Here is a 26,118-nt window from a genome sequence, read left to right on the forward strand (position 1 = left end):
CGCGGGGCCGGTGCTGGGTCTCCCCAGGACCCGCCTCCCGGGAGGGGGCGCGGGAGGCTTGGGCCGGGCCGGCGGCCGGCACCGCCCCGCCTCGCACGGAACACCGGGGCCCGTCGCCCGGGTGGCCCCGCGCGTTCGGCTCCCGGGGGCGCCCGGAGGGAGGGAGGCCCGCAAGGAGGGGTCAGAGCCGGAACGCGGCGGGGCCCTCGCCCCCCCTCTGGCGCCTGGCTTCGCTCTGCTCCATTCTGTGCGGGGCGGCAGGTGTGAGTGGGGCGCCTGCTTTCGGAGGACAGCCTTCGGGGCTGCAGAGGGGACAAAGCAAAGGAAAGGTCGGGCTCCCTTCCCAAGCGCCCGACGTACAGTCGAGGAGGTGGGAAAAGCGCGCACACAGCTCTACCCATCCTTTCTCCCCCTAGAGGTTCTGCCTCCTGTCTGGGTCCTTACGGAACGACAGGACGCTCTGTGCCTAGGAGGCCCGCAAACCCCACACATAGTAGGCCTTCAGAAGGCTCCTGCTGAACCGGATTGCCTGGCAGCTGGAGAGAACCTCACAGCTCCAGGCCCTTTTAGGAAAAGCAGCTCTCTTGGGCAATAGAATGTCAGAGGATAAGCGTTTGCAGAGGCAGAGTTTGGGGATGGAGGGGAAATGAGGAAAGCCAAGAAAGGAGTTAACATTTGTCAGGTAACTGCTATGTGTCAGGAATCTAACTCTGAAGACACCTGATGGTGTAAAGGTCTTGGAACGTGGAATTGGCAATTTTGGATCTTAGCGTCCTGTTAGAATGCTTGCACCAGGCAGGGGACTAAAGGTGTGAGTTGGGGACACTATCTTATTGCCGGGGAAGCTATAGTGGTTAGCGGAAAATGTGAATCATCACCATTGACAAAAGGGTCCGAGCTGCTCTCCAGTCCGGTTCCCCTTCTAGGCCCAGCCTTGTAGCTCCAACCCACCTGGGCAACTTGCCCCCTGGTGAGATTACTGGACAATCCGTAATAGCCCGTCCTCCAAAGAAGGCTGAGGCACCCTCCTAGAAGTACCTACCTTTTAGTTTCAAGGAAGATAATTGAGAATAAAGGTTAAGGATAGCTTGTGTTGATGTTCCTATTTTGTTTTGTACTTTATTACACATCCCCATCATAAACAGTCCCACGTTCTTTGCAACCGATTCCCCACCAGCTTCCAGGGGATTTTGCGTACCTTGTTTTCAGCCCTGAATCTCCAGGTGAGTTCCTCTGTGAAAAGCCTGCCTAGTCAGGCATGTCTGGCCCCGATACCTTGGCCCAAGATCTAGGACCTCTTGTTCATGCCTTTCTTCATCCTCTGAACTCATTGTGTAAACATGTCATTTGACTACAAACCACTGCCTTGAGGTGATTCTTAAATTGTCTTGTCCTGTTGTATTATTTTATCTTTTATAAATTTATGCTTTGCCTCTCTGACCAAATTATTATGAAGTGTGAAGATGGTGTCATCCTGCTTAGGGATTCCCGTAGCACCAGTAAACCCTCATTATACATTTGTTGACTTGAACCAGAGTATCCACCTCTCCAGTCTCAGCCAATTCAAAGAAAATAAAATGCTTGCCGAGCCATTAAGAAGAGATGGGACATAAAAATTGCAACTTTGAGATATCAGAAATGACTCGAGGTCACCAACTCTCTATAGAAAGACCCCTAGGGTCTCCTAGTTTCCAAGCTCTGAAGGCATAAAAGTGAATGTTACCTCTGTTAGGATTTAATGCACTCTGCTTGAGTGTCTAAGAAAATGTCTCCTGGGGCTCTAACCATCCAGCTAGCGGGTTGTGTGACTTGGAAGTCCAAGACAGACTGAGTGGTACAAGGTAGGGGCACACACATGCCCCTACATGTGTAAACACACACGCCCATACACACTTGTGTCTGAGACGAGAAGAGATTAAGACAAAGCCTTAGGGCACTCATACCAAGTGATGCAAAAAATAAATCCAGTAAACACTTCTGAGCACCTACTATGACCTGTTAGTGCTATTGGGGGGGGGGGATATAGAAGAAGTTAAAAATAGTGATTTTGGAGATTATCTCATACAATTTTCATTGTATAGACAAAGAAACAAACCAGGGAGGTGAGTTTATATAGCTAGGGCTGAGCCTAAACTAGAATTTCCATCTCTTGTTTTCCAGTAAAATGCAATCTCTGGGGGAGGGGGAAGAATTAGCCTGGGTCCTCAAAAGGTTTGCTGTCTGATTTGGGGAGGGAGTTAGGATCAGTGCCACACTTAGACCTCAGCACAATGGGCCCCAGTTTACGGGAGGCCCCCAGAGTGGGCCTCCCCAACTGCACCTCTCCCCACAGGACAAGGAGTCTGAGAATCCAAAGAAACACCCCACCAGGAGCCCACATTCCCCCGTGGTCTGGTACCCAGGACCCCAGAATTCTCTGCCAGTCGGCCCCACGCTCACTTTCAGGGCCTCCCTCGCCTCTTCCTCCCAAAGGGTGGGTGGGCCGAGGTGTGTCTGGTCCCAAGGAGCAGCCATGGGTAGTTGTTTGCAGGGAAGTGAGGGAACTCAGACGTGCAATTAGGGTGAGATGAGCCCACGAAGCCCAAGAGAATGAAGCCAAGAACCAGGAGTGGGAGGAGAGGGTGGAACAAGTCCCATATTCATATTCCTATGACTTGGCTGCCATAATTTCAAGGAGTCTGGGAATCCTGCTTTTGGTTTGTTGTTTTTCTTTTTAAAGATTGTATTTACTTACGAGAGAGAGAGAGCACACAGAGGGAGAGGAAGAAGCAGACTCCTGGCTGAGCAGAGAGTGCGACACGAGGCTCGATCCCAGGACCCCAAGATCACGACCTGAGCCAAAGGCAGCGGCTTAACTGACTGAGCCACCCAGGCGCCGCTCTGCTTTTGAACCTACCCTACCAGGTCATTACGAAGGTCTGTTCGTCAAGGGAGGAGTATAGTAATATTTAATAGGTTGCCGGTGTGGCTTATAACTTTCTGATATTTCAGCAAATGCTATGTAAGCCTCCAGGTGTTGTTTTTTTTTTTTTTTTTTTTTTTTTTTTTTTTTTTTTTTACCTAGGCCCCTTCATTCTGAGGACTAGAATCAAAAAGGGAAGGACAGACTGACAACCTGAAAGTTGGAGATGGCTGGAAGGCAGGAGGGGGTGGAATGGAAAGCCCTGGAGTGGGAATGTGAATAGCTAAGTTCTGAGCTCTGCTCTCTCACATAAAAGCTTGTCATCTTGGGGAAAAGGTTACTTTCAAATCTCAATCTTTTCTCATCTGATGACAGGCTCGATTATGCCTACTTTACCTAATATATACGTGTATCAAATCATCACATTGTATACCTTAAATTTGTACAAGGTTATGCATCAACTGTACCCCCAAAAAGGAAAGAAAAGGGAGTAAGAACCATTGAACTAGAGGTTTGAGTCAAAATTTCTGCTAAAAATGAGAAGACAGTCATAGAGAAGAGAGAAAGTAGGAGCTGGGATAGAACAAGGACTCAAATATCTGGCTAAAGGGTCTGGAGTAATTTTGTAGGCAGTGGGGTATCGTTAATAATTTTCGTGAGATATTATTAGAACCAGGCACAAGAAGGATTGCTCTATTAACAATATATAAGATGATTTGGAGAGAGAAAAGGCTGCAAGTGGAGAGACCAATTAGGGCAAGATCTTAACTGTGCATGCCTGAAGTATCAGGATCATAACATTTTTCACCATCAAATAGACAGAACTTATAAAAAATTGATTATATCCATTTGTGCCACAGCGTGGGGAAATAGGCACTCTCAGATTCTACTGTGGAGGTATAAATTGGTAGAGCCATTTTGGAGGACAATTTGGCCTTATCTATCAAAATTTAAAATCAGCTCACCATCTGGTATAGAAAATTCTATATAAAGATATGCTTTTGCTTGTCTTTCTTTCTTCCTTCTTTCTTTCTTTCTTCTATTTTCTTTCTTTCTCCTATTTTTTGTTGTTGTTTTTTAGTTAAGCTTACTTCAAACAGGTACATTCGGTCCAGTAATTTAATCAGATAAAATTCACCTTTTTTAAAGTTTACACTTTAATGAGTTTGGGAAAATGTTTGAAATCCTATAGCCACCATCATGTTCAAGAAACAGAACATTTCCATTGCCCTCAGAAGTTCCTTTATGCCAGCTAGCAATTTACCCCCTGCCTCTACCCCAAACCCTGATAACCACTGATCTAATTTCTGTTTCTACAGCTTTGTCTTTCCCAAAATTTCACATAAATGGAATGATACAGTATGTTGCCTTTTGTGTCTGGTTTCTTTTACTAATCACGTCTCCGAGATTCATCCCCCTTGTTACATGTATCACTGATTTGTTCCTTTCTATTGCTAACTAGTATTCCATTGAATGGATGTACCACAATTTGTTTATTCATTCACCAATTGATGGACATTTTGGGCTGTTTTCAGTTTATTTTTTTGAGGGATTGTTTTGTTTGTTTTTTGGCTACTACACATTTGCTTCCAGGTCTTTGTGTGAATACATGTTTTCCTTTTTCTTGGTTAAATATCTAGGAATTAAACTCCTAGGTTATGTAACAATTGTATATTTGACTTCATAAGAAACTGCCCAGTTGTCTTTCAAAGTGGATGTAATAGTTTACATTCTCACCAGCGATGTGTAAGAGTTCCAGTTGCTCCACATCTTTGTAGCACCTGCTTTTGTCAGTTTAATTTGAACAGTTCTAGTAGGTGTGTAGTGCTATCTCCCTGTGGTCTTAATTTGCATTTTCCTAATAACTAGTAACATTGAGCATCTTTTCATGTGCTTATTTGCCATTGATATTTCTTTTTCAGTGAAGGGTCCTCTTCAAATCTTTTACTCATTTTATAATTGGGTCTTTTGTCTTCGTATTATCAAGCTGTAAGTATCATTATAAATCCTACATACAAATCCTTTTGCAGATAAGTATTTCAACAATATTTTCTCCTACTCCATAACTTGTCTTTTCATTCCCTTAACAGTATCTTTCAAAAAGCACAAGTTTTTTAATTTGATGAAGCCCAATTTTTATTTTTTCCTTCTTTTTTTTTTTTTTGGCTCCTGCTTTTTGTTTCCTACATAAGAAGTTTTACTTAACCCAAGATCACAAATATTTTCTTCTATGTTTCCTTCTAGAAATGTAATTTTTAGCTCTTATACTTAGCTCTATGACCCATCTGAGTCAACTTTTCTATTTCTGTGAGATAAGGGTTGCAGTTAATTTTTTTTGCATATGTCAGTTGTTATAGCACCATTGGTGGAGAAGACTATCCTTTCTTCATTGACTCGACTTTATACTTTCTCAAAATTAATTGCTACATTTGTGTGGGTCTATTTCTGGACATCTTATTCTGTTCCATGGAAGACCTATATATTATATGCTGGAAGGGAAAAAGCAAGACATTGTATTGTATAATCCCATTAGTGAGAAAAAATGTGATTATAAACCCATAAGAAAGTGTAAGTGTATCACTGGGTGAATAAACAGAATTTGGAGAGAGGTTGGGGAGTAAATATGAAAGGGAATGTTCACTTTTATGAAGAGAAACATTCACTTTTTACTCTCTATATTAATGCATCTGATTATAATAGTATATCATTTGCATTTTTAACACAAGCCTGTACTACTTTTGTATGTATGTATGTATTTATTTATTTATTTATTTTTTAGAGAGAGAGGACATGCAAGCGGGGAGCAGGGGAGGGACAAGGCAGAGGGAGAGAGAATCTTAAGCAGGCTCCACACTCAGCTCAGAACCCCACACTGGGCTCGATCTCACGACCCTGAGATCATGACCTGAGCCGAAACCAAGAGTCAGTTGCTTAACCGACTGAGCCACCCAGGTGCCCCATGTATTTAAATTTTTTTAAATAAAGTCTTTGTGGGTTTGAATGGAAATTAGAAAATAGATGAGACGTAGTCTGGATCTTAAATCAACTGATAAATATGAGGAGAGAATAAAGTTTGGACGATTCAGAGGCTATGAGGCCATAGTTTCTTGGCCTTTCAGCTAAGATCAAGTGCACAGGGTCTGAGGTCATATAAAAAGGACAGGTAAAGGGAAGGCAGTTGGAGAGTCTGGGTTAGGGGGAAAGATCCTCGAGGGCAGAGTGGTTGGCTGTGGGAGCCCGGCCAGCAACCAGGGAGCAACATGAGCACAAGCAGTGGGCCGTGAGGTGAGCTCCAGGCTTGGAAGATGAGGCAGGTACGGCTCAAAATACAGATACGAAAATCATTGGCCCAAAGTTGTTAGCTGCAGATGTGAGGGTGAATGACTGTGTCTGAGAAGACAGGAGAGAAGAAAAGAAGAGGGCTGAGGACAGGCCCTTGTGAAAAGATTTCATCATGAAAAAGCTGAATGGGAATGGGAAAAGGCAGAGAGACTCTGAGGGAAAGCTGAGGAGAACAAGGGAAGTGTGGTGTCACCAAAGGCCTGGAGGGAGGTTTCAGAAGGAAATGGTCAGGGTCAGGGACCACAAGGACTGAGAAAGTCTCTTTGGACTTGATGATGTGGTCATTGCTTGTGAAATAATGGCAGCCAAAGAGAATGGTACACAGTAGGATTGAGATGTATTTTAGGACAGAGAAGACTGAACATCCCTGCCGACAGAAGAGAAGGTGCCTGAAGACAGAGAATAAAGTGTAAGGGATGGTTCATTGAGTCTGTTCTCAGAGCTTAGAGGAGAAGGACTCAAGAGCAACATGTATGTCTCTTGAAACGGTGGAGCCAGTGACCTCATGTCCAGTATCAGGAGAGTGGCTTGATAGAATCATATTACAGTAAGGAGGGAATGCTTCTGTTACAATAACTGTAAAGACAGGTAGGGTGTGTTTGGGTTATAACATTAAATGGGGAAGGTAAACTAAATATCTAATGGTTTGTGAGTTAATGTGAGACAATATGTATGACTAGAAAGGAATTGTGCAACACGTAAGATTGTTGTAGTAAGGTAAGGGATTAGGGGCATTTTGTCCTTTGATGTTGTTGTTAGACTTGTCTTTTCGATAAAAAATGTTTGGAATGTCTTCCTCCAAGAGAAGATGATAATGGGTCAAGATGGAGGTTTTAGGTGGGCTCCAAAGTGATTTCTCACTCTTCAACACTGTAAGTCTCAGTGTTAGATGACAGGATTTGGGCTTGAAGTGTGAAAACCCAAAAAAGGAAAAGGTCAGCATGAACTACAGTAGGTAGGGAAGGTTTCACAGACTGCACGAGGGTTAAGTTGGGTCTGGAACAATGGGAATAATGGGTAGCATTTGTTAAAGAAAAAAAAAAGAGAGAGAGAGAGAGAAGGAGAAAGGGTATTGTAGAGAAAAGAAAAGTAGAAAGGCAAGACAAGAGGGTAGAAATGAACAGAATGTGGGCTGAAGAAAAGCTACTTAGAAGGATTTTGAAGACAAAAGAGGAAAAACAGGATACGGTGAGATTGAAGCAAGCAAAGAGTTCAGGTCTGCCACGATCTAAACTAAATGAGGTTTCCCCCACTATTTGAAAGTAGGCACAGCTATGAAACATTTCTTCAATGGAAATGGCATGTAGTGGAGAGTATATCCCACTTTCAGAAAGTTGGAAAGACATACATTAGCACAGTAACAACTATTTTCATAAAAGTAAGAATCCTCTTTGAATTTCTTTCCATTATCAAAAACAGCTACTAATCTAAGTCTTTCGTAAAAACCAAGAGGCCTAACGTGAATCTTCAGAAAGGGTAGAATACCTCACATTACCTTGATTTACCTAGAGAGGAACTCCTGCCTATCCAAGGGGAAGCCAATGTTGGGGGGGCAGTGACATTGTCAAGCACTGACGACCACAAGTACAATGTGTTTATTTATTGGGGGAAGGGGGAGAGGAAGAGAGACTCACACAGACTCCCACTGAGCACAGAGCCCAATGTGGGGCTTGACATGGGGCTCAATCTCATGACCTGAGATCGTGACCTGAGTCAAAATCAAGAGCCGGACACTTAACCGACTGAGCTACCCAGGTGCCCCCACAGACACAGTGTTTAAAACCAGGATCTTGGGGCGCCTGGGTAGCGCAGTCGTTAAGCGTCTGCCTTCGGCTCAGGGCGTGATCCTGGTGTTCCAGGATCAAGTCCCACATCGGGCTCCTCTGCTGGGAGCCTGCTTCTTTCTCTCCCACTCCCCCCTGCTGTGTTCCCTCTCTCGTCGGCTGTCTCTATCTCTGTCGAATAAATAAATAAAATCTTTAAAAATAAATAAATTAAACCAGGATCTTGTCCTGGATGAAATGGGCTGGAAGTGTCGGTCCTTCCTGCACAGTTTAGTGGCAGGTGAGAATATTCCTCAAGTACAATCCCAGTCTTGCCCCAACTCCTTCCCCCCAACACACAAGCTGCCACAGATCAACTGGCTCAATGCTCTGCCCACACTCTCCATGGTCATTTCCCGCTATAGCCCCAAACCCGGCAGCTCTCCTGAGGCATGCCAAAAATCCACACTAGAATCACGGCAACAGTTGGCGAAAGCTGTTTTTAGAATCACCCTCATTCTCTGGCATTCTACTAACTCCAACTCACAGATGACTGTGCTCTAAAACTCATCGACTCTGGCGCACGCTCAGAAGGAGAATAATGATCGTAGTCTAGCTTGGTGTCTTATTCTACCATCTCGTCGTGCGTTCAGATCAGTTACCTGAATAAATAAAGCCAAACCAGGACTAATGAGGTATCTGTCCTGATGACCCTGCTTCTCTAGAAAACTCCTTCTTCACTCAAAGGATACCCTTCCTGGGAGAGAGCTCTGCTTCTGAGCCTCTTAAAATTGTGGGCAGAGCATCACTCCTCCAGGAAGCCTTCCGGGATCTGCCAGAGGTGGGTTTGTTGCCCTTCCTCTGTGCTGCCCTAAGTCCCTGTGATGCCTCTGTCACTGCACTGAGCACACAGAATAAAACTTGATGTGTCTCTAAGTTCTTCAAGTGCAGAGACCTTCTTGTTTCCTTCTCTATTCCCTAGTGTCTAGTGCAGTGCTTGGCAGATTACAGGGCTCAAGTAATGCTTGTTGAATGAATAAATAGAAATAGAAAAAGTAAGCTCCATGCCAGCCTCCTCCCTCACCTCATCCCTCCCTTCTCCCCGATGCACAGTTAACCAAATTAGCTAATTAGGTTAACTTAGCAACTTAACCTTAAGGGGAGCGTTAAGTTTGCCCACAGTTCTTTGGACGTGTGGGATGTACTGTGTCACATCTACACCTCCACCCTCACGCTGACAGAGAACTTCTCAGACTTCAAAGTCTGTCCAGAAATGCCAGATTCCTCTACTATACACTATGAAACACCAATGGAGAGTGCGAGAAAAATATAAAAGGTCACTTCCGATATGACATTCCCTTGGTCTCACACAGAGTTCGTAAGCTATGATAATTGGCATCAGCAAACATTTATTAAATTTAGTGAACTAAGACTCTTCCCAGAAGTAGAGGAAAAACACAGTCTCTGCCCTTTAGGAAATGACAATCTCCAAACAATAAAATATGCTCACAAAATTTGAATTTCACAGGCTCTGGATGAAAATTGTGAGAAGCTGGATAAAATTATCTGCCCACAAACAACTCTGTGCGGAACTCATCTGCCATTTAAAAAGGGCAAGTTAAGAAGTTTCTGGACCAGCGATGTCCAGAAGACGGAACTTTCTGCAACAGTCAAACTGTCCCATTCATCTGTGCCAACCACTGAAATAGCCACTAGCCACCAATGGCTATTGAGTGCTTCAAGTGCGGCTAGTGCAACCGAGAAGCTGAATTTTTAACATTTTCTTAATTTTAACTCAAGTTAAATGTCCACATGTGGCTAGTGGCCACCATACTGGGCAGCACATCTCTAGACCATGGGGAAGCAAGAGTGATGGTTGCCAGGTGATAAACTAAATCTAGAAACTGCCCATGTGTAGTACAGTATGCAGATCTGATCACAAATCCTGGACGTGGCACAGATACCAATGACAAACACAACTTCCTATACCAGAGTTCCTCATCTGTAAAATGGGAGTCATCCTAAGTACCTCATACCACACTCAGCCTTCTGACCATCAACTTGAACTTCTGACCATCAACTTGAACTTCAAGGTTTGGGTGCGATGGGCTGTCTGCCTGACACTCAAACCAGAATCAAATGCAGCCACCATCATCCGTGACCACAGACATCTGAGGGACTCCCACCTGCCGTACAGTAGGCTACCAGGCGAGTAAGAAATAAGATGCCTGCAGAGAAAACATCTCTAGTGAAGACAAACACTTCATAAAAATAAAAGCAGAACTTTGAAGCTCCCCATCACACTTCAAATAAAATCCATTTCTCAGCCCGTCCTGCAAAGGTTCCCAGACTCCTGCAGATAAGTTGAGCCACTGGGACCATCCTTCCAGTAACTGCCCCCAGAGCCTCTGCACCTGCTTCTCTCCCGAAGCCCCTCGTCCTTCACCCACCTGTGATCTGAAAGGCTCCTCCCCATGCCAGCCCTCCCTGACCGCTCCACTCCCCTCTAGGAAGTCTTTCCCGCTAGTCTCTATTCCTTGGCACTTACTAGTTGAAACTGTGTATTTCATTCTGTGTTTATTTTCATGTCTATTTTGCCACTAAACCAGAATCTCCATGAGGACAGACACTATTCCGGGTTACAGAGTTTTTACAGAATGGGTGATCGCTCAGACTCTTGGTCCAGGACCATCTGGGTTTGTGTTACCTCCACTACTTATTAGCTATGACATATTAGCCCCTTTGTGCCTCAGGGTCCTCATCTATAAAATGGAACAATAATAGTAACTACCTCATGCACTTGTATGAAGATTAAATGAGTTGGTATACATAAAACACTCAGAAAAGAGCCTAGCACATAGCTAGCTCTCCACCAGTGTTAGCTATCAGGATCCTTTGCCACTATTTGGTCAATACCTGGCTACGGTGCCCGGCACAAGGTAGGGTCTCAGTAAATATTTACTGAATGATTGAATTTCCATCGGGTGACTATAGTAAGGTTTTGATCTTTTTCTTTCCAACCACTTTTTGCCATCTTGAAGCAATGACAATAATCTCTAAAAGCTTGCTAAATAATTGTAATAGTGACCAGTCGATTTACAGTTAATGGGATTTTTCTTGTTTTTAAAGACATAGAACACCAAGTTAATGAAGTATCTACCTGCTTCTAGCTTCTGAGAGTCTTTTAAATATTATACAATGACTTTGCAATATCTACAAAGTAATATTCTGCTGTGCATTATGCATTCTTTTGACATGATGAATATATTCGGAGTTCTGTGATCTGCCTCTCTTATATTTTTGGAGATAAGTTCTACTTAGCCATGGTGTAGTATGGAACACTGGGTTTAGAAGAAGACAGACCTGACTTTATTTATTTATTTTTCAGACCTGACTTTAAATACTGGTTCACCCTTTAATAACCTTGTAACTCTGGCCGTGACTTTTCTGAGCTTTGGCTTCCTCGCCTGAAAATGGAAATGTTAGTAGAATACCTACTTCGTAGTGATGTATGAAAACAAGTTAAAGAATTAGGTAAGTCACTCAGTAGTGTAATTGGCACTAATAATATATCATGATAATTATTACTGTTCAACTCTTTGCTGGAATTTTATTTAAGAATTTTGTAACTATATTCAAAACTGAAATTGGCTTCTAATGGAATTTTAAAGGAATTTTCCTTGTCAGTGTTAAGAATAGCACCTACTTAACTCACAGAATTAATGTGGGATCATGCCATAGTTCTCATTTTTCTAAAAAGAACTTTAATTTTTTATTACATATTGTAGAAAAGGTAGGATATACAGAGAATCAAAATTATGAATATTAAAATTATCTATAATCTCACTTACCCAAAAGAGGCATTGTTAGCAGTAGACTATATGCTCTTTCAGGAATTTTTTTTTAAGATTTTATTTATTTATTTGTCAGAGAGAGAGAGAGCACAAGCAGGGCTAGCGGCAGGCAGAGGGAGAAGCAGGCTCCCCGCTGAGCAAGGAGCCCAATGTGGGACTCTGTCGCAGGACCGTGGGATCATGACCTGAGCCAAACGCAGACACTTAACCGACTGAGCCACCCAGGCAACCCTCTTCCAGGCATATTAAATGCATAAATGCATGCACACACATACCCACTTATAATGTTGACAAAAAGTCGGGATCAGACTATACAAAAAATTTTGTTGCATTCAACAATATATTATGAATATCTTTTCACCTTAATAAAGAATACACCCAAAACATCGTTTTTAATGGTGAATTATATTCCAAGATCTAAACCTATCACAAGTTGTTCAGTAAATTCCCTAATGTTGGACAATGCTGCATCAGACATTGTGCTAGGTATTTTTCTTAGCCTACAGTTTATCCTCTACCCTTCTCCACCATGCTGTTTTCTTTGAGAAGCTGACCTTTGCAAGACTGCCTCATCGGGCTCCTTCCCTCTCTGGCTTCCAGTGCATTTGACCAATGTGGGAGGGGGTTGGTAGGGAACACCAGCAAGAAATCTGATAATGGAACAAAAGGAAGACAAGCGTATATATTCCCCCAGCTTCCACCCTGAAAAGACTACTCGTTGGCTGTGTCCTCGAACCTAGGACCTTGAATGCATCTGGTGGGAGGTTCTCTCATAGTTACTTTCCCTGGGTTCCTGTAATCCCCCCACTTTATACCTTCTTGCTTAGGGTGGGATGGTGTCCCCATCACTGCGTAGGTTACGCCCCCCACCTTTGTCGGTTTCCCTTAACCCTGCCCACCTTTTCAGAGATAGTCCTTCATTAAGTTCCCTCCATTTATCCCATTTAAGTGTACTATCTGTTTCTTGCCAGGACCCTAGCAAATAAACACAATTTTGTAAGTAAATTCCTCTATACATCTTTCGTTATTATCGTATGATAAATTTCTCAAACTGGGGTCATTGGATCAAAGAGTGTGCATAATTTTAAGACCTTTTACAATATCGCCAACCTGTATGCCATTCCTCCAGCACTACCTGAGAGCATCGCCCTCAGGCCCCTTGTCCAACTGGATATTGTAACTTCACATCATCTTTTGCTGTGTTCTAAGCACTGCTGTACTACAGAGAAATCTCATATATGACATTCTGTGTTGGGAGGAGATTACCTAGTAATCATTGCAGTCTATTTGTTTTAGTTGTCCCTGCATAATTTTCTTGGTCCTTTCTTCTGCTATTAACTTTTACAAATTGACATGTTAACCCATATTTGGCCTTTAAGAACTCAGCAAAGGGACACCTGCGTGGCTCAGTCAGTTGAGAGTCTGCCTTCAGCTCGGGTCATGATCCCAGGGTCCCGGGATCAGGTCCCGCATCGGGCTCCCTGCTGAGGCTTCTCCCTCTGCTTGCTGCTCCCCCTGCTTGTGCTCTTTCTCTCTGACAAATAAGTAAATTTTAAAAAATCTTTAAAAAAAAGAATTCATTAAGATTATACCCAACTCCATCCTACCCATTTGTAAGGGGTCCATCTCTCCCCCATGCTCTGTCAAAGCATGTCTGTGTCACATTTCTCTGTACAGATCTTGTCACTTTTTGGATTTCAGTGAACTGGACTTATGACCAGTCTCTTATGGGCTCAAGAAAAGTTACAATTTTATAGGTTATCTAGTTTTTCCTGTGATTTTCTACATCCTGAGCTGAAGTCTAACTCTCTATTTAATTTTTTTGAAAATGTAATTAATTCAAGAATATTTTTGTAAAAGACATAAAACCATATGTCCAATACCACATTCGATGTGCATGTACTTGCTAACTGAAGGAATTGAATCCTGCCTCTCACATGGTACATGGAAAACTGCTTATATAAATACTGAAGAGTAATATGAATTGTTTCACTGTATAAAATGTTCCCCTGCAGCCGTGTGTACTTGCAGCGAATACTATACAATTTGTGGGTACCCCCAGAGCTACTGATTAGAAGACAAAGAGGAGGGAAAACAGACACTGGAAACCGCTGGGAAAGATAGTTCATTTTGTAAGAATCTGTTGTGTCCACACTCTCTGAAAGACAGGGCTTGACAAGTTATTTGTTTTTGCTTACCCACACGTTTCCACCACAGAAACCTTCCACGAAGTCCAAAACTGTATCTGTTTCCAATGATGACAGTGGTTCAACCCACAGACCTGCACAGGGTTCAGAAGCAATTACGTTTTGCGTTGAGGACGTAGGATAAGAGACACAGAGAAGCATTTCCCTGGGGTCTGACTGGTGTAAATCATGAGCAGAGAAAACCTGTTAAAGCAGAGGCCCAAGGCAGGGTCCTCTTTTGCCTAGGTCAGGGCAGTACTGATTTAACTCACCTCTGTTTTGATGACTAAACAAGGTAATATGTCTAAAGAACTCCGAACAGTACTACACAATGGTATTATGGGGAAATACTGCTACCTTCTGAATACATTCCTGTATTCTCCCAAATTTCCATAATGGTATGTTACTGTATTTTCCAAAAAAATATTCTGGAAAAATATTCCTAAGTAAGAACAGAGAAATTCAAGGATACAGTAATGCATTATTTAAGATTTTATTTATTTATTTGAGAGAGAGAGAGAATGTGTGTGCACAAGTGGGGGGAGGGGCAGAGGGAAAGGGAGAAGCAGGCTTCACACTGAGCAGGGACCCCAATGTGGGGCTCGATCCTAGGACCCTGAGATCATGACCTGAGCCAAAGGCAGACACACCTACTGAGCCACGCAGGCACTCCGAGTAATACATTACTTTAAAAATAATAATGAATGTTTGGTGATGGATGTGTTAACTAAACTTACTGTGATAATCATTTCACAATGATATACATGTATCAATATCATCACCTTATACGCCTTAAACTTATACAATGTTATATGTCAATAATATCTCAATAAAGCAGGAAAAAAATTTAAAAAATAATAATGACATTATAAATCAATTTGCAGAACTCAAAATAGCACTTAGAATAAAATGTATACTTTGAGCGCTTAGCAATAAAAATAAAAAGGAAATCCGTCCTTACACATATAAAATATAAATGCATTTTATTTATGAATGTGTAGATGTATATAATTATAATAAAAATGACCAAATAGGGAAAAGCAATACATTGAAAGAGCATATGCCATAATCAAGTAGAGTTACTCAGAATTTAAGAATGTTTTAATATAGTAAAACCAGTAATATAATCATATTAGGTGATTTAAGTGATAAAAATTACATGATTATGCAAAAGATACCAATTCTTACTAAAAGCTTCTACAAGCAATAAATGTAATTTCCCTTATTAAATAGAGAACATTTGTTTAAAACCGACAATTAACTTCATATTTAAAGAAGAAATATCAAAAAAAATCTTTTGACCACAATTTTGTTTAACACAAAACAAAACAGAAATACATAAAAAAAGACAAATCTTTTTGCAGGTATGATTTTATATTTAGAAGAACAAAAAGCCACCTAACACTGTTAGAACAAAGATAATTCGACAAATATTTTAAAAATCAATAGCATTCTAATGATAGAGATTCCCATACAGAGTAGCAATACAGATGTATGCAACCAAGAAAAAAAAAATCAATGTAATAAGGGATATATAAGGCTAGACAAAAATAAGAACAAACTATAATGAAAGAAATCAAGGAACCCATCAGCAATGAAGAGACTAAATTCCTTGATGGAAAGATTAGTATCACGAGCCTAAGTCTTAAACAGTTAATTTTAGACCTAGATGATTCAAACTGAAGGACCAAAAAGATGTTTACCTTAAATAACACATTCCTTAGGCGAAAAAGACTTTTTGAAAATGAAAAATATATATGTGGGGAGAAAAAAAAGAATAATGAAGACCAATATGATATTGATTCCATGGATTCAAACACAGACTTTGATTCATTATGTGTCAAAAAATTTTTCTTTTTGGACAAGTGTCAAATGTCCAAAAAGAAGAAATAATGGTTTTGTTTTTGCTCAAAGCTAGGGAATAAAAGCAGAAACCATGGCAAAGTAAGTGTTATGCTAGAACTTTGAGAATGCTAAGAGAACTGCCTTTCTTGGGGTCAGAAAAGATTAACCTAGCATTTTAAAGAATCAGATTTTGCCAGGTTTTGAGGCAGGAAGAGAGAAAGAGTGGCACTTAATGGGAACATCATTTACAAACACAGAGAGTCATAAAATAAAACGGCACATTCCAAAAATTGCAACTAGGTCAGTACACACAATATGGGTCTGTATCTTTAAAACTCAATCAAAAGCCAATATTTAAAAATCTGAAAATTTATCATAAAATCTGGATCTGGTTTTTTCAACTAACTAGACAACATGACAAAATGGGCCCACATCCCCACACAGGCACAAGAGGCAGGTGCCCCACCCAGATGGGACAACTTGCTATGACACTTCCTCCTTCCCCCCATTTCTCTTACATCCAGCTCACATCATCCACTTAGCTCCCCTTTCTCATCCAAGAAAGCATCTGAGTTTATGACTCCTATCTTGCATTATGGGGACCAGTGAAGGTTATGGCAGAACAAAGCAATGTGATTAGGTCTGCATTTTAAAAGATCAAACAGGCACAGGATGGAAGGCAGGGGTGTAGAAGGGTAGGAAGGAGACCAATGAAATCCATAAAAGCCTATTTTATGAAAAATTTAAAATGGGACTGCCATCACTGAAGACGAACAGGGGGCTACCTAGCACCTCCTATAAAAATACTCTCACGAGCTAGGGCTGGAAAACTACTGAATCCTCCATCTCGTGCAACATATGCAAGAGGTGATGAGGGTTAGAAAGAAGTCAGTGTGTCTGGGATGGAGAGAAAGGGGCAGAGAAGGATACAAATTTGAGATTTTTGAAGGGAAACTAAGCTCCAACACTGGGTAACAAGTTTAACACCAGGAACCAGGAGAAAGAAGAGTATAGGGCAATTTGCAGGGTTTTGGGTTAAGTAGGTAGGGGGTGACACTCCAAAATAAAAACAGAGGAACAGGTCTGTCGGAAAGTTCATCATTTCACTTAGGAAATGTTGGATTTGCCGAGCCTATCGAGGTGCAGCCTCACCTCAGAGCCTTGATAAATGACCAACGAAAAGTCACCTCCAGGTCTAATGTGATGGCTTTCTAACAGCTGAATCATGGGATGAAAACGAGGGTCAAGTGGGATTATATAAAATATTTTCACAGAATGGATACTAACAGAAACAAGCTTTAAATGAAATATTATAGAATTGAATAAAATATTGCAACAAAGGTTACAGAGGGTCATTTTTATGCATATAAAAGCATAACTATAAGATTTACAAAAGAACACAATACTGTAAAAGTCCAGGATATACAGGTGTACCCTACACTGTTTCCATTTAGAACTTAAGATGGCTTACAGCAAAAATACACATGGTAAAAGGATAAAACGTAAATAATAATAAAATGTAAAAATAATTTTTAAAAAAATTAGCACCAGGAGAAATCAGAATTAGGAAAAAGGAAACAAGGTACACAGAACATAAGGGCCCTCAGCAATACTGTTGTGGACAACCAAAGTGAAAAGATTCACAGAAGCGGCATGACTCTCACTGTCCATTAGGAGAAAACACAGCTATTACTCACTGTGAAAAGGGTATTTTGGCACACCTCCCCAATAGAGAAGACAGCATTTCATGATAAAACATTGTTCTAAATTAAATTAATTCAGCTTTATGAAAAACTCACTCCCTTGTCCCCATGTCTCAAATGTTGTGTTACTGCAGGAAAGTTAAAATGGAAAAAAAAAAAAAAAAGCCACTTTACACTTCAACATTTGGGGATATCACAACAGCGAACACAGAAAAAAATGTCATAACGCAGCTTCTCTGCGGTACCCTTCAGTGAAAACAAACAACCAAACACCCACGTGTAACTGGATGAAGAAAGCCAGGTGGTGGGGTCAGGGAGAAGGGAGGAAAGTCAACACGAAATAGACAAGGTATATAGCTTTCTGATGGTCCCTCCGGATCCGCAGAAAGAACGGATACAACTTTGAGGAATGGATGAACGACACTATAGCGATGGGGCTTTGGCGAAAAATTTAATAAGCAATGCAGAGTGGACACAGTGAGGTAGAAATCTTTGGTGAGCACTCAACAGTTATAAACTCTGTGGAGGGATCCATGAGAGCTGGAGATCATATGAGCACGGTACGACTTTTTATGAAAATTAAGGAACCTAATGAAAGGCTATCCCCCATCAGCACGGAGGAGGGCCCCAGGAGGGCAGGCACAAAATGCACACACACAAAAAAGACCTACAGAAAGCACACACACAGAAAAATATTCACTTGCCTATATTTAAAGAAATGCAAATCAAAAGACAGTAACATTTAGCACCGACAAGCTAAGCAAAAGAATAAATTTAAAAATTCAATATTGTGAGGATTTTAAGAAAAGAGTTCTATTCAAAATTTGTTAGAAAGAATTGAAGTATCCAGAATAAGGGAAGTAGTTAAGTAAGTGATTATGTGCTAGTGTATCTGTGCATAAAAATGATTATATATGATAAAGTGTGAACAGGGAAAGATGCTTATGAAACATTAAGAAAAAACAAGAGTACAAAGTGTCCATAGTCTCAAACGACCACTGTGTAAACCGTGTATGTGGGCGAATAGAAAAACACTGGCTGGATCACGGAGCAAGTCAGTCAAAACCGGCTCCTCTCGGAGCTCCCGCCAGCATGGGGGAGCTGTCAGGGACCACAGGCAGAATCTGCCATCTTCAGAGTTTGCCCTGGACTGACCTCAACCAAACTCACGTCCTCCCCTCTCTGCCTACTCAACGTCCCACCACATCCACAACCACCCATCCCCAGTGTTATCCTCCCAACCTGATGTTCTCCCCTTCTCCGTCTCCTTTAATTTTTACAACAACGTGTGAGGTAGGTATTACTATGACCATTATTGATGAGTGATTAAATGAAGGAACTTACAAATAAAGCTCAATAGAAGCTTTGTTTTCAGACCTTCCAGCTGGACAAGCTTCTTATTTCACGGACGTCCTTTACGGTTTACCTGTGTGTGGCTTCTTGGCTGACTGAGCAGGGACGGGAGCCACAGGACTGGCCTCTGCAGGGCCAGCCACGTGTACTCCTGGTTTCTCAAGACCCTGGGAATACTCAGCAGAAGCAGCTGCGTTATCTAAAAAGAGGAAAGAGACGAGCTTTCCTGAGACACCCCTTTCATTGCTCTCAACTTCATTTTACACTGGGAGCATCAGCTCTGTTAATCAGATCTCAGACGAAAGTCCCAACACGATGGATTTGGAGAGTGTGTGTCTTCTGGATTTATTTGACACACGTACACACACATACACACACACACACAGCAGAAAGTCACTATTTCAGTGACTTTAATTAAGAGAGACTTCAGTTAGGAAAGACCCACTAAACAAGACCGGGTGAAGGTAATGAGAAGCCCTGTACTAGTATAGAGTAGAAGATCCCTGCCATCATTCAGGGTCCCCTATACAGCCTCCGACACTACCTCCAAACCACCCACACAGGAAGCCAGCCACTACCATCCCAACATAAGAAAACTCCATATTGAGGGGCACCTGGGTGGCTCAGCTGGTTAAGCGTCTGCCTTCGGCTCAGGTCTTGATCCCAGGGCGTTGGGATTGAGTCCACATGGGGCTCCCTGCTCAGTGGAGAGTCAGCCTCTCCCTCTCTCTCTGCCTGCCACTCCCCCTGCTTGTGCTCTCAGTCTCTCTCTGACAAATAAATAAATAGAATCTTAAAAAAAAAAAAAAAGCAAAAGAAAACTTTGTTTCAAAAGCTTGGAGACTCCCTTTTTGCTGATTTGGTTTTCCCATCAACAATTCTCCTAAGTCTACCTCCCACTGAAACTGATTTTCAGCTACAAGCAAATGTAATAGGATAAGTAACCTGAATGCACTGTAATTAAAAGCACACCAGACCACACTTTGCAGACCCCAAAAAATGAGAGACTATGCAGCAATATGGGAGGATGTTTACGATGTTGTATGAAGTGAAAATTTGAGATACTAATGCATACTGTGACCACAACTGGACTAGTATTTGTAGAGTAACAGGAGGGAAGGATCTGTAGTTAAAGGTACTAATGCTTACGGACAGAGTGAGTGGAATCATATGCAATTTATATCTCTATTCTCTATTTTCCAAATTTTTCTGTCATATGGTTAAAATTTCTTAACAATTGAAAAAGAAAATACCTTCTTTTTTTTAAAAGATTTATGTATTTATTTCAGAGAGAGAGCAAGCACGGGCAGGAGGGGCAGAGGGAGAGAGAATCCCAAGCAGACTCTGCACTGAGCGCAGAGCCTGACGCAGGGTTCGATCCCATGACCTTGAGATCATGATCTGAGCCAAAACCAGATGCTTAACCAACTGCGCCACTCAGGCACCCCAAAAGAAAATACTTCCTTAAAAGTTCTCATTGCAAGAAAAACTTTGTAACTATGTTTATGATGACAGATGTTAGCTCAACTTATTGTGATCATTTTGCAATACACACAAATATCGAATCATGTTATACCTCTGAAACTTATACGTTATATGTTAATTACTTCAAGAAAAATAAAGAAGAAAACGCATTAATTCAAATTCAATAAAAGAAAGCCATTCCTGTGCTTTCCTTCCCTTTCTTCCCCACTGACCTACCTCCCTCCTCTTTCTTCCTAACAAAGCTGTGAGGACGGTTGTACCTGCTTCCTGGCCCCCAACTTAGCAAGGAGGGACACTGTTCAAACCCTTGGGAGGATGCTATTGGCTGACAATGCTGAAAATAAACTCTATCCCTTCCCTCCTTTGGTTAGAACCACAGTTTTACATCATAAAATGTTGGCGGTTCTAAGTTTCCCCGAGGACGGAGCAAAACTTACCATATGAGGTGCTAGCCCCAGACTGACTTCCTGGTCAAAACTACATGTGACAACGCTCTGTCTCCCTCTCATAGTCTCACCTTGACTTTCGAGCATCTTGTGCAGCTTCATGTGCTTGTAGGTAGAGATGATCTGAAAATTAACAACACTTGGAATATTCAGTCCTTGGTCCTGCAGCAGCTTCAGGGCTGTAGCATGAATGAGCTGATGGGACCGTTTGCATTTCTGAAGTCTGCACTCCCCTCTGACAAAGGACTTGCACACATGAAACTTGTTGCATTTATCCTTGAGATTGCAGTAACCATACAGTGCTTCACCTTTGTTGTACAATAAACAGACCTGGTCCAGAAATGAAGCAACACTTGACACATATATTTTCATGATACCATTTAAGGCAATTGATTGAAGAAAAAAATATTTTTTAAGCTTTTATTTTTAAGTAATCTCTACACCCAGCGTGGGCCTCAAACTCATAACCCCGAGACTAAGAGTCGCATGTTCCACCCACTGAGCCAACAAGGCGCCCCAACAAATAATTTTTGAAAAAGAAGTGTAATGGGCACAGAGACTTGTACCATCATATATTAAAATATAAACTACTTTAGATACTGGTTTAAGAATGGATAGGAGATTAAGAAAAAGAGATCCTAGACCTAGTCCCCCAATCAAAATAATTTATTCATTTACAATCTGATAGAGCTCAACAATAAAACTATATGAGCCTAATGTTCTCTTGTAGAAGACGTTTTAACTAATACTCTAGCTTTATGGTGTTTAAAATTTTTCATCTGAATGCTTTTGTCGTTCAAAAATAAAGACTATTCTGGCTTTCTACTTTTTCTTGAATCAGTCTGGTTTGTTGTTTTGTTTTGTTTTTTAAGATTTTATTCATTTATTTGTCAGAGAGAGAGCACAAGCAGGGGAGGGGGAGTAGCAGGCAGAGGCAGAGGGAGAAGCAGGCTTCCCGCCAAGCAAGGAGTCTGACGCAGGACTCAATCCCAGGATCGTGACCTGAGCCGAAGGCAGACGCTTAACCGACTGAGCCACCCAGGCATCCCTTGGATCAGTTTTGATGAGCTATATTTTTTCTAGAAATGTGTCCATTTCATTGAAGTTTTCAAATGTATCAGCATCACATTGTACATATTTCCAATGTGTGTTTCTTTCAACACACCAAGTATTTCTTAGCAGACAATGACCAGGTGTCCCACAAATTTTAACTCAATCTTAATACTGTCTACCTGGAGATAACATCAGATCCCACAGGTTAAGGGCTCAGGCCCACCAGGCTGCCCCCCTTTCAGATGCCCATCGTGGGTCCAGGTTGCCATCTGCTACGGGCTGAACTGCTAGGAAGGTTCTCACCACCTCCTCCTCGGGTTAGATTAATGTGCTAGAACAGTCCATAGAACTCAGAGAAACAGTTTACTTACTAGATGACCAGTTTATTTTAAAAGGATATAACTCAGGAACATGCAGATGGAAGAGATGCACCGAGGAAAGTATGGGGGGGAAGTTTCCATGCCCTCTCCTGGGGTCCCACTCTCCCAGCACCTCCATGTGATCACCAACCTGGAAGCTCTCTGAAATTCAGTCTGTCCTTCTGGTTTTTTATGGAGGCTTCATAACATAGGCATGATCAGTTAAATTACACTGGCCACTCGTGAATAAACTCAATCCCCAGCCCCTCTGGCCCTCCCCAAAGGTGGGAGAGTAGGGGGCAGAGGGGTAAAAGTTACAAAACTGTCTAATCACAGGGTTGGTCCTCCTAACAACCAGCTCCCATCCTTAGGTTACCTAGGGGCTTTCCAAAGATCACCATTAACTTAACAACAGACACCTTTATAGCTCTCCTCATTTAGGAAATCCCAAGAGTTTTAGGAGCTCCTTGTCAAGAATGGGAATAAAGACCAAATATATTTCTCGTTATAAATCACAAGATCACAATGTTTGTCCCTCTTGTCTTTTTATTAAATGGTACATCTGTATTATGTACTGTGTCTTTCAGAGAGTGAAGGAAAAGGCACCATTCCTGCCTCATTCACTGTGCTTGTCCATGGTCCCTGCTACCTAAGTGGCCACACTGTGTGCCACACGATGCACACTTCCAGTCCTGGGTGACAGGACCAGGGGTGGGCTCCTGTCCGAAGTGCAGCCAACCCACTGGCTACTCGGGAAACACTGCCGTAGTCTGATGTGACAGGGTGAGGCTGGACCCAGGACAGTAGGCAGAAGCCATAAAGGAAAGGGTTCAATAAATTAAACAATGTAACGATGTTAAACTTCTGTAAGTCAAACAATATCAGAAAAACTAAAAGGTAACTAGGAATGTCATTGCCCCTTCTCTCTGAGAGGAAGGACTGGACCCAGCTGCTGCCTTGCTCTTCTCCCTTCCTGCCAATAACCTGCTCCAGCTGCTGCTTGGAATCCTTTTGGCAACACAGTTGGAATGTGTCTGGCTTATTATAACCATGACTGACCAAGCCTGGCTTCAAAGCCCAAAGAAATGAGAAAAGAGATGGATGTCAAGAATAAACCTCTTTGGGGGCGCCTGGGTGGCACAGCGGTTAAAGCGCCTGCCTTCGGCTCAGGGCGTGATCCCGGCGTTATGGGATCGAGCCCCACATCAGGCTCTTCCGCTATGAGCCTGCTTCTTCCTCTCCCACTCCCCCTGCTTGTGTTCCCTCTCTCGCTGGCTGTCTCTATCTCTGTCGAATAAATAAATAAAATCTTTAAAAAAAAAAAGAAAAGAATAAACCTCTTTGCTCTTCAGGCTGACTCCAGGGCTGTCTTCTACATACAGATTCTGCTGTCTTGAGGGCAGCCTCTGCCCCCTGAGCCAAAGGCTCTAGCTCATTCCTCCAGCCTTGTGACTCCCTTCCCTTCCAGGGCCTAAAATACCTTAGCATGAACAGGGGACCAGAGTCACAAACTACCCTCGATTTTCCCAACATCCTCCTTCCCACCCTTCTTCTGGCAACTTGAGTGTCTATGATAGCATCATGGTGCTAGAGTAGAAAATTCTACTTTCAACTGGTGGGCTCTCGTATTTTCTTTTGGGATTCCAACTGTTTTGTTTTTAAAGATTCTTCGTATAGGGGCACCTGGGTGGCTCAGTCAATTAAGGGTCCGACTCTTGGTTTCAGTTCAGGTACTGATCTCAGAGTCGTGAGATCCAGCCCCATGTTGGGCTCCACGCTCAGTGCAGAGTCTGCTTGACATTCTCTCTCCCTTTCCTTCTGCCCTGCCCCCTGCACACTCTCTCTCTCTCACTAAAATAAATAAATAAATCTTTAAAAAAAAAATTCGTGTATAGCTAAACAAACAGGCTAATTTCACCATGACAGCAGTTCTAATAGGCAGTTGTTAAGCATTTGGAACTAAATCATTTCAAAGCAATTAAAATTAATATCTAAAGCCCAAAGAAAGTAAATGGAGGAAAATACTTACAACAAATGTGACCACGAAAGGGATTGGTATCACTAAAGACATCTTATAAATTAATAGAAAAAGACAAATGTCTCGGTAGAAAAATAGGCAAAAGCAAAAACAGGCTATTCACAAAACACAGGCTTCACAGATAGACCTAAATTCAAATCTGCCACGTACTATGTGACCTTGGGCAAGTTAAGGTATCTGAGCCTCAGTTTCCTCACCTGTAAAATGGGAACAGGTTATTAATGAGCTAAGGTATATAAATGGCTTACCATTCAGTAAACAATTGAAAGACTAATAGCTATCATCATCATTTCTTTACCACACATGTCCATCACTCCCTGTGTGTCAAAGCCTGGTAAAATCACAGAGACCCCATAGAGGTCAGCACTGCACGATTACCTCCACCCATACACCCGCTGCCCTCTGTAAGCAGACGTTTGATGTTCTCCCCCTGACTTCTTTCATCATGCAGACAACATGAGGGTGAATTCTTGGCAACTCACCTCTGGTAAAAGGCACGGGTCATTCTGTAAAAGCAGGATCCGAAGCTGGGCCTCATTGAGGCCAAAAAGCCCATGGTTCTTCAGTACTTGGATGTTGACAGGTGTGTGGATGTCATGGGAAAGGGTGCAGGTAGACCTAGGAGAACAGATACTGTTCTGGATCAGAGGCCCAGATGAAGAAGGGGCCAGTCCCCCAAATTCCTGGCCTCCAGTGGCTTTCAACTCACATGTGAAGTTAAACAACTTTCCATGAACCCATAGATACTACAGTCAAATAAGTAAGCACTGATAATAAGACAGCTGAGTTGAAGCAACTCTCCTCCCAAGATCATTTTCATTTTAAACCGGGATGCTTTAGAATGAAAGGTACCCCCTCCCGCAGTCACCTGTCTTGCCGAGGATGCCATCTGCTGTTCTGAAGGTGAGTGTATTTGCCTTTTCCACCCTAAACAGCTGCCCACCCCCACAGTCCACCAACGTTAGGAGGAAAGTGTGCCCCCCACCCCCGCTTTGGGGAGCCTGAGTAAACCAAGAAGACCAGAGATAGGAGACGGCCTCAAAACACCTCGCTCCAATCATCCAGCCCTCAGTTTCTAGGCGGGGCCGTTCTAGATCGGGCTTTCTGAACCTGGAACGCACAGACTCACTTCGGTGAAACTTTGAGGTTAGGTGGAAAGAAAGGGCACTCTCAATAAAGGGTCATGGGCCTCATGGGTCCTCAGTAAGCCTCCAGTAGGACCACTGGAGTAAACGAACTCCGAAGTCCCAATCCTGACTTCCCGGGCCGTGTTGTGGAGGATCCTGCGGGCAGGGCTGAAATTCGAGGGCGAGCCGTAGTCAAGAAAGTAGTTAAGAAATCCGGATTGAGACGACTTTGGGCCTCATTCCGCAGCGGCGCTGGAAGCTCAGGGGAGGCCTCGCCGGGAGGACCCTTGGGGCGCCTTCAGGAGGCTTCCCTGCCGCCCTCGGTGGGGGTGGGGACAGCGGGGGAGGGTGCAGCCCTGAACGCACGCTCCCTTTTCTCATTTCCCCCGGGCCCCGCTTCCCGCCCGACGCGTCAGGCCCGCGGCCCCTCGCGCGGTGACCGCCCCGCCGCCACCCCCGCGCCCGCCGCCCGCCTCACCAGCAGTCGCGGTTCGGGCACTTGCCCAGCATGTGGCGGCGGCAGAGGTGCAGCTGGTCGCAGGCCTGGCACTCGCCGCGCTGGTAGCGGGCGCAGAGGCGCGCGGAGGACACGGCCACCACCCGCCAGGCGCAGGGGCCGCCTCCGCCCGCGCCGGCCGCCACCTCGGCCTCGGCGTCCCAGG

The 26,118-nt window shown here is 42.9% G+C and overlaps 1 protein-coding gene across 1 annotated transcript; it reads right to left on the bottom strand.

Moving 5' to 3' along the window:
* Positions 1 to 14,724: 14,724 nt before the first annotated feature.
* Positions 14,725 to 26,116, bottom strand: ZC3HAV1L (zinc finger CCCH-type containing, antiviral 1 like; the record flags this gene model as incomplete). Its single annotated transcript, XM_034647076.1, has 4 exons — positions 14,725 to 19,147; positions 20,951 to 21,209; positions 24,812 to 24,947; positions 25,935 to 26,116. Coding segments are annotated over 4 exons (714 nt in total), but the record flags the coding sequence as incomplete, so codon positions are not given.
* Positions 26,117 to 26,118: the final 2 nt, after the last annotated feature.

The sequence above is a fragment of the Ailuropoda melanoleuca genome, chromosome 1 (genome assembly GCF_002007445.2).
Source record: "Ailuropoda melanoleuca isolate Jingjing chromosome 1, ASM200744v2, whole genome shotgun sequence".
NCBI lineage: Eukaryota > Metazoa > Chordata > Mammalia > Carnivora > Ursidae > Ailuropoda > Ailuropoda melanoleuca.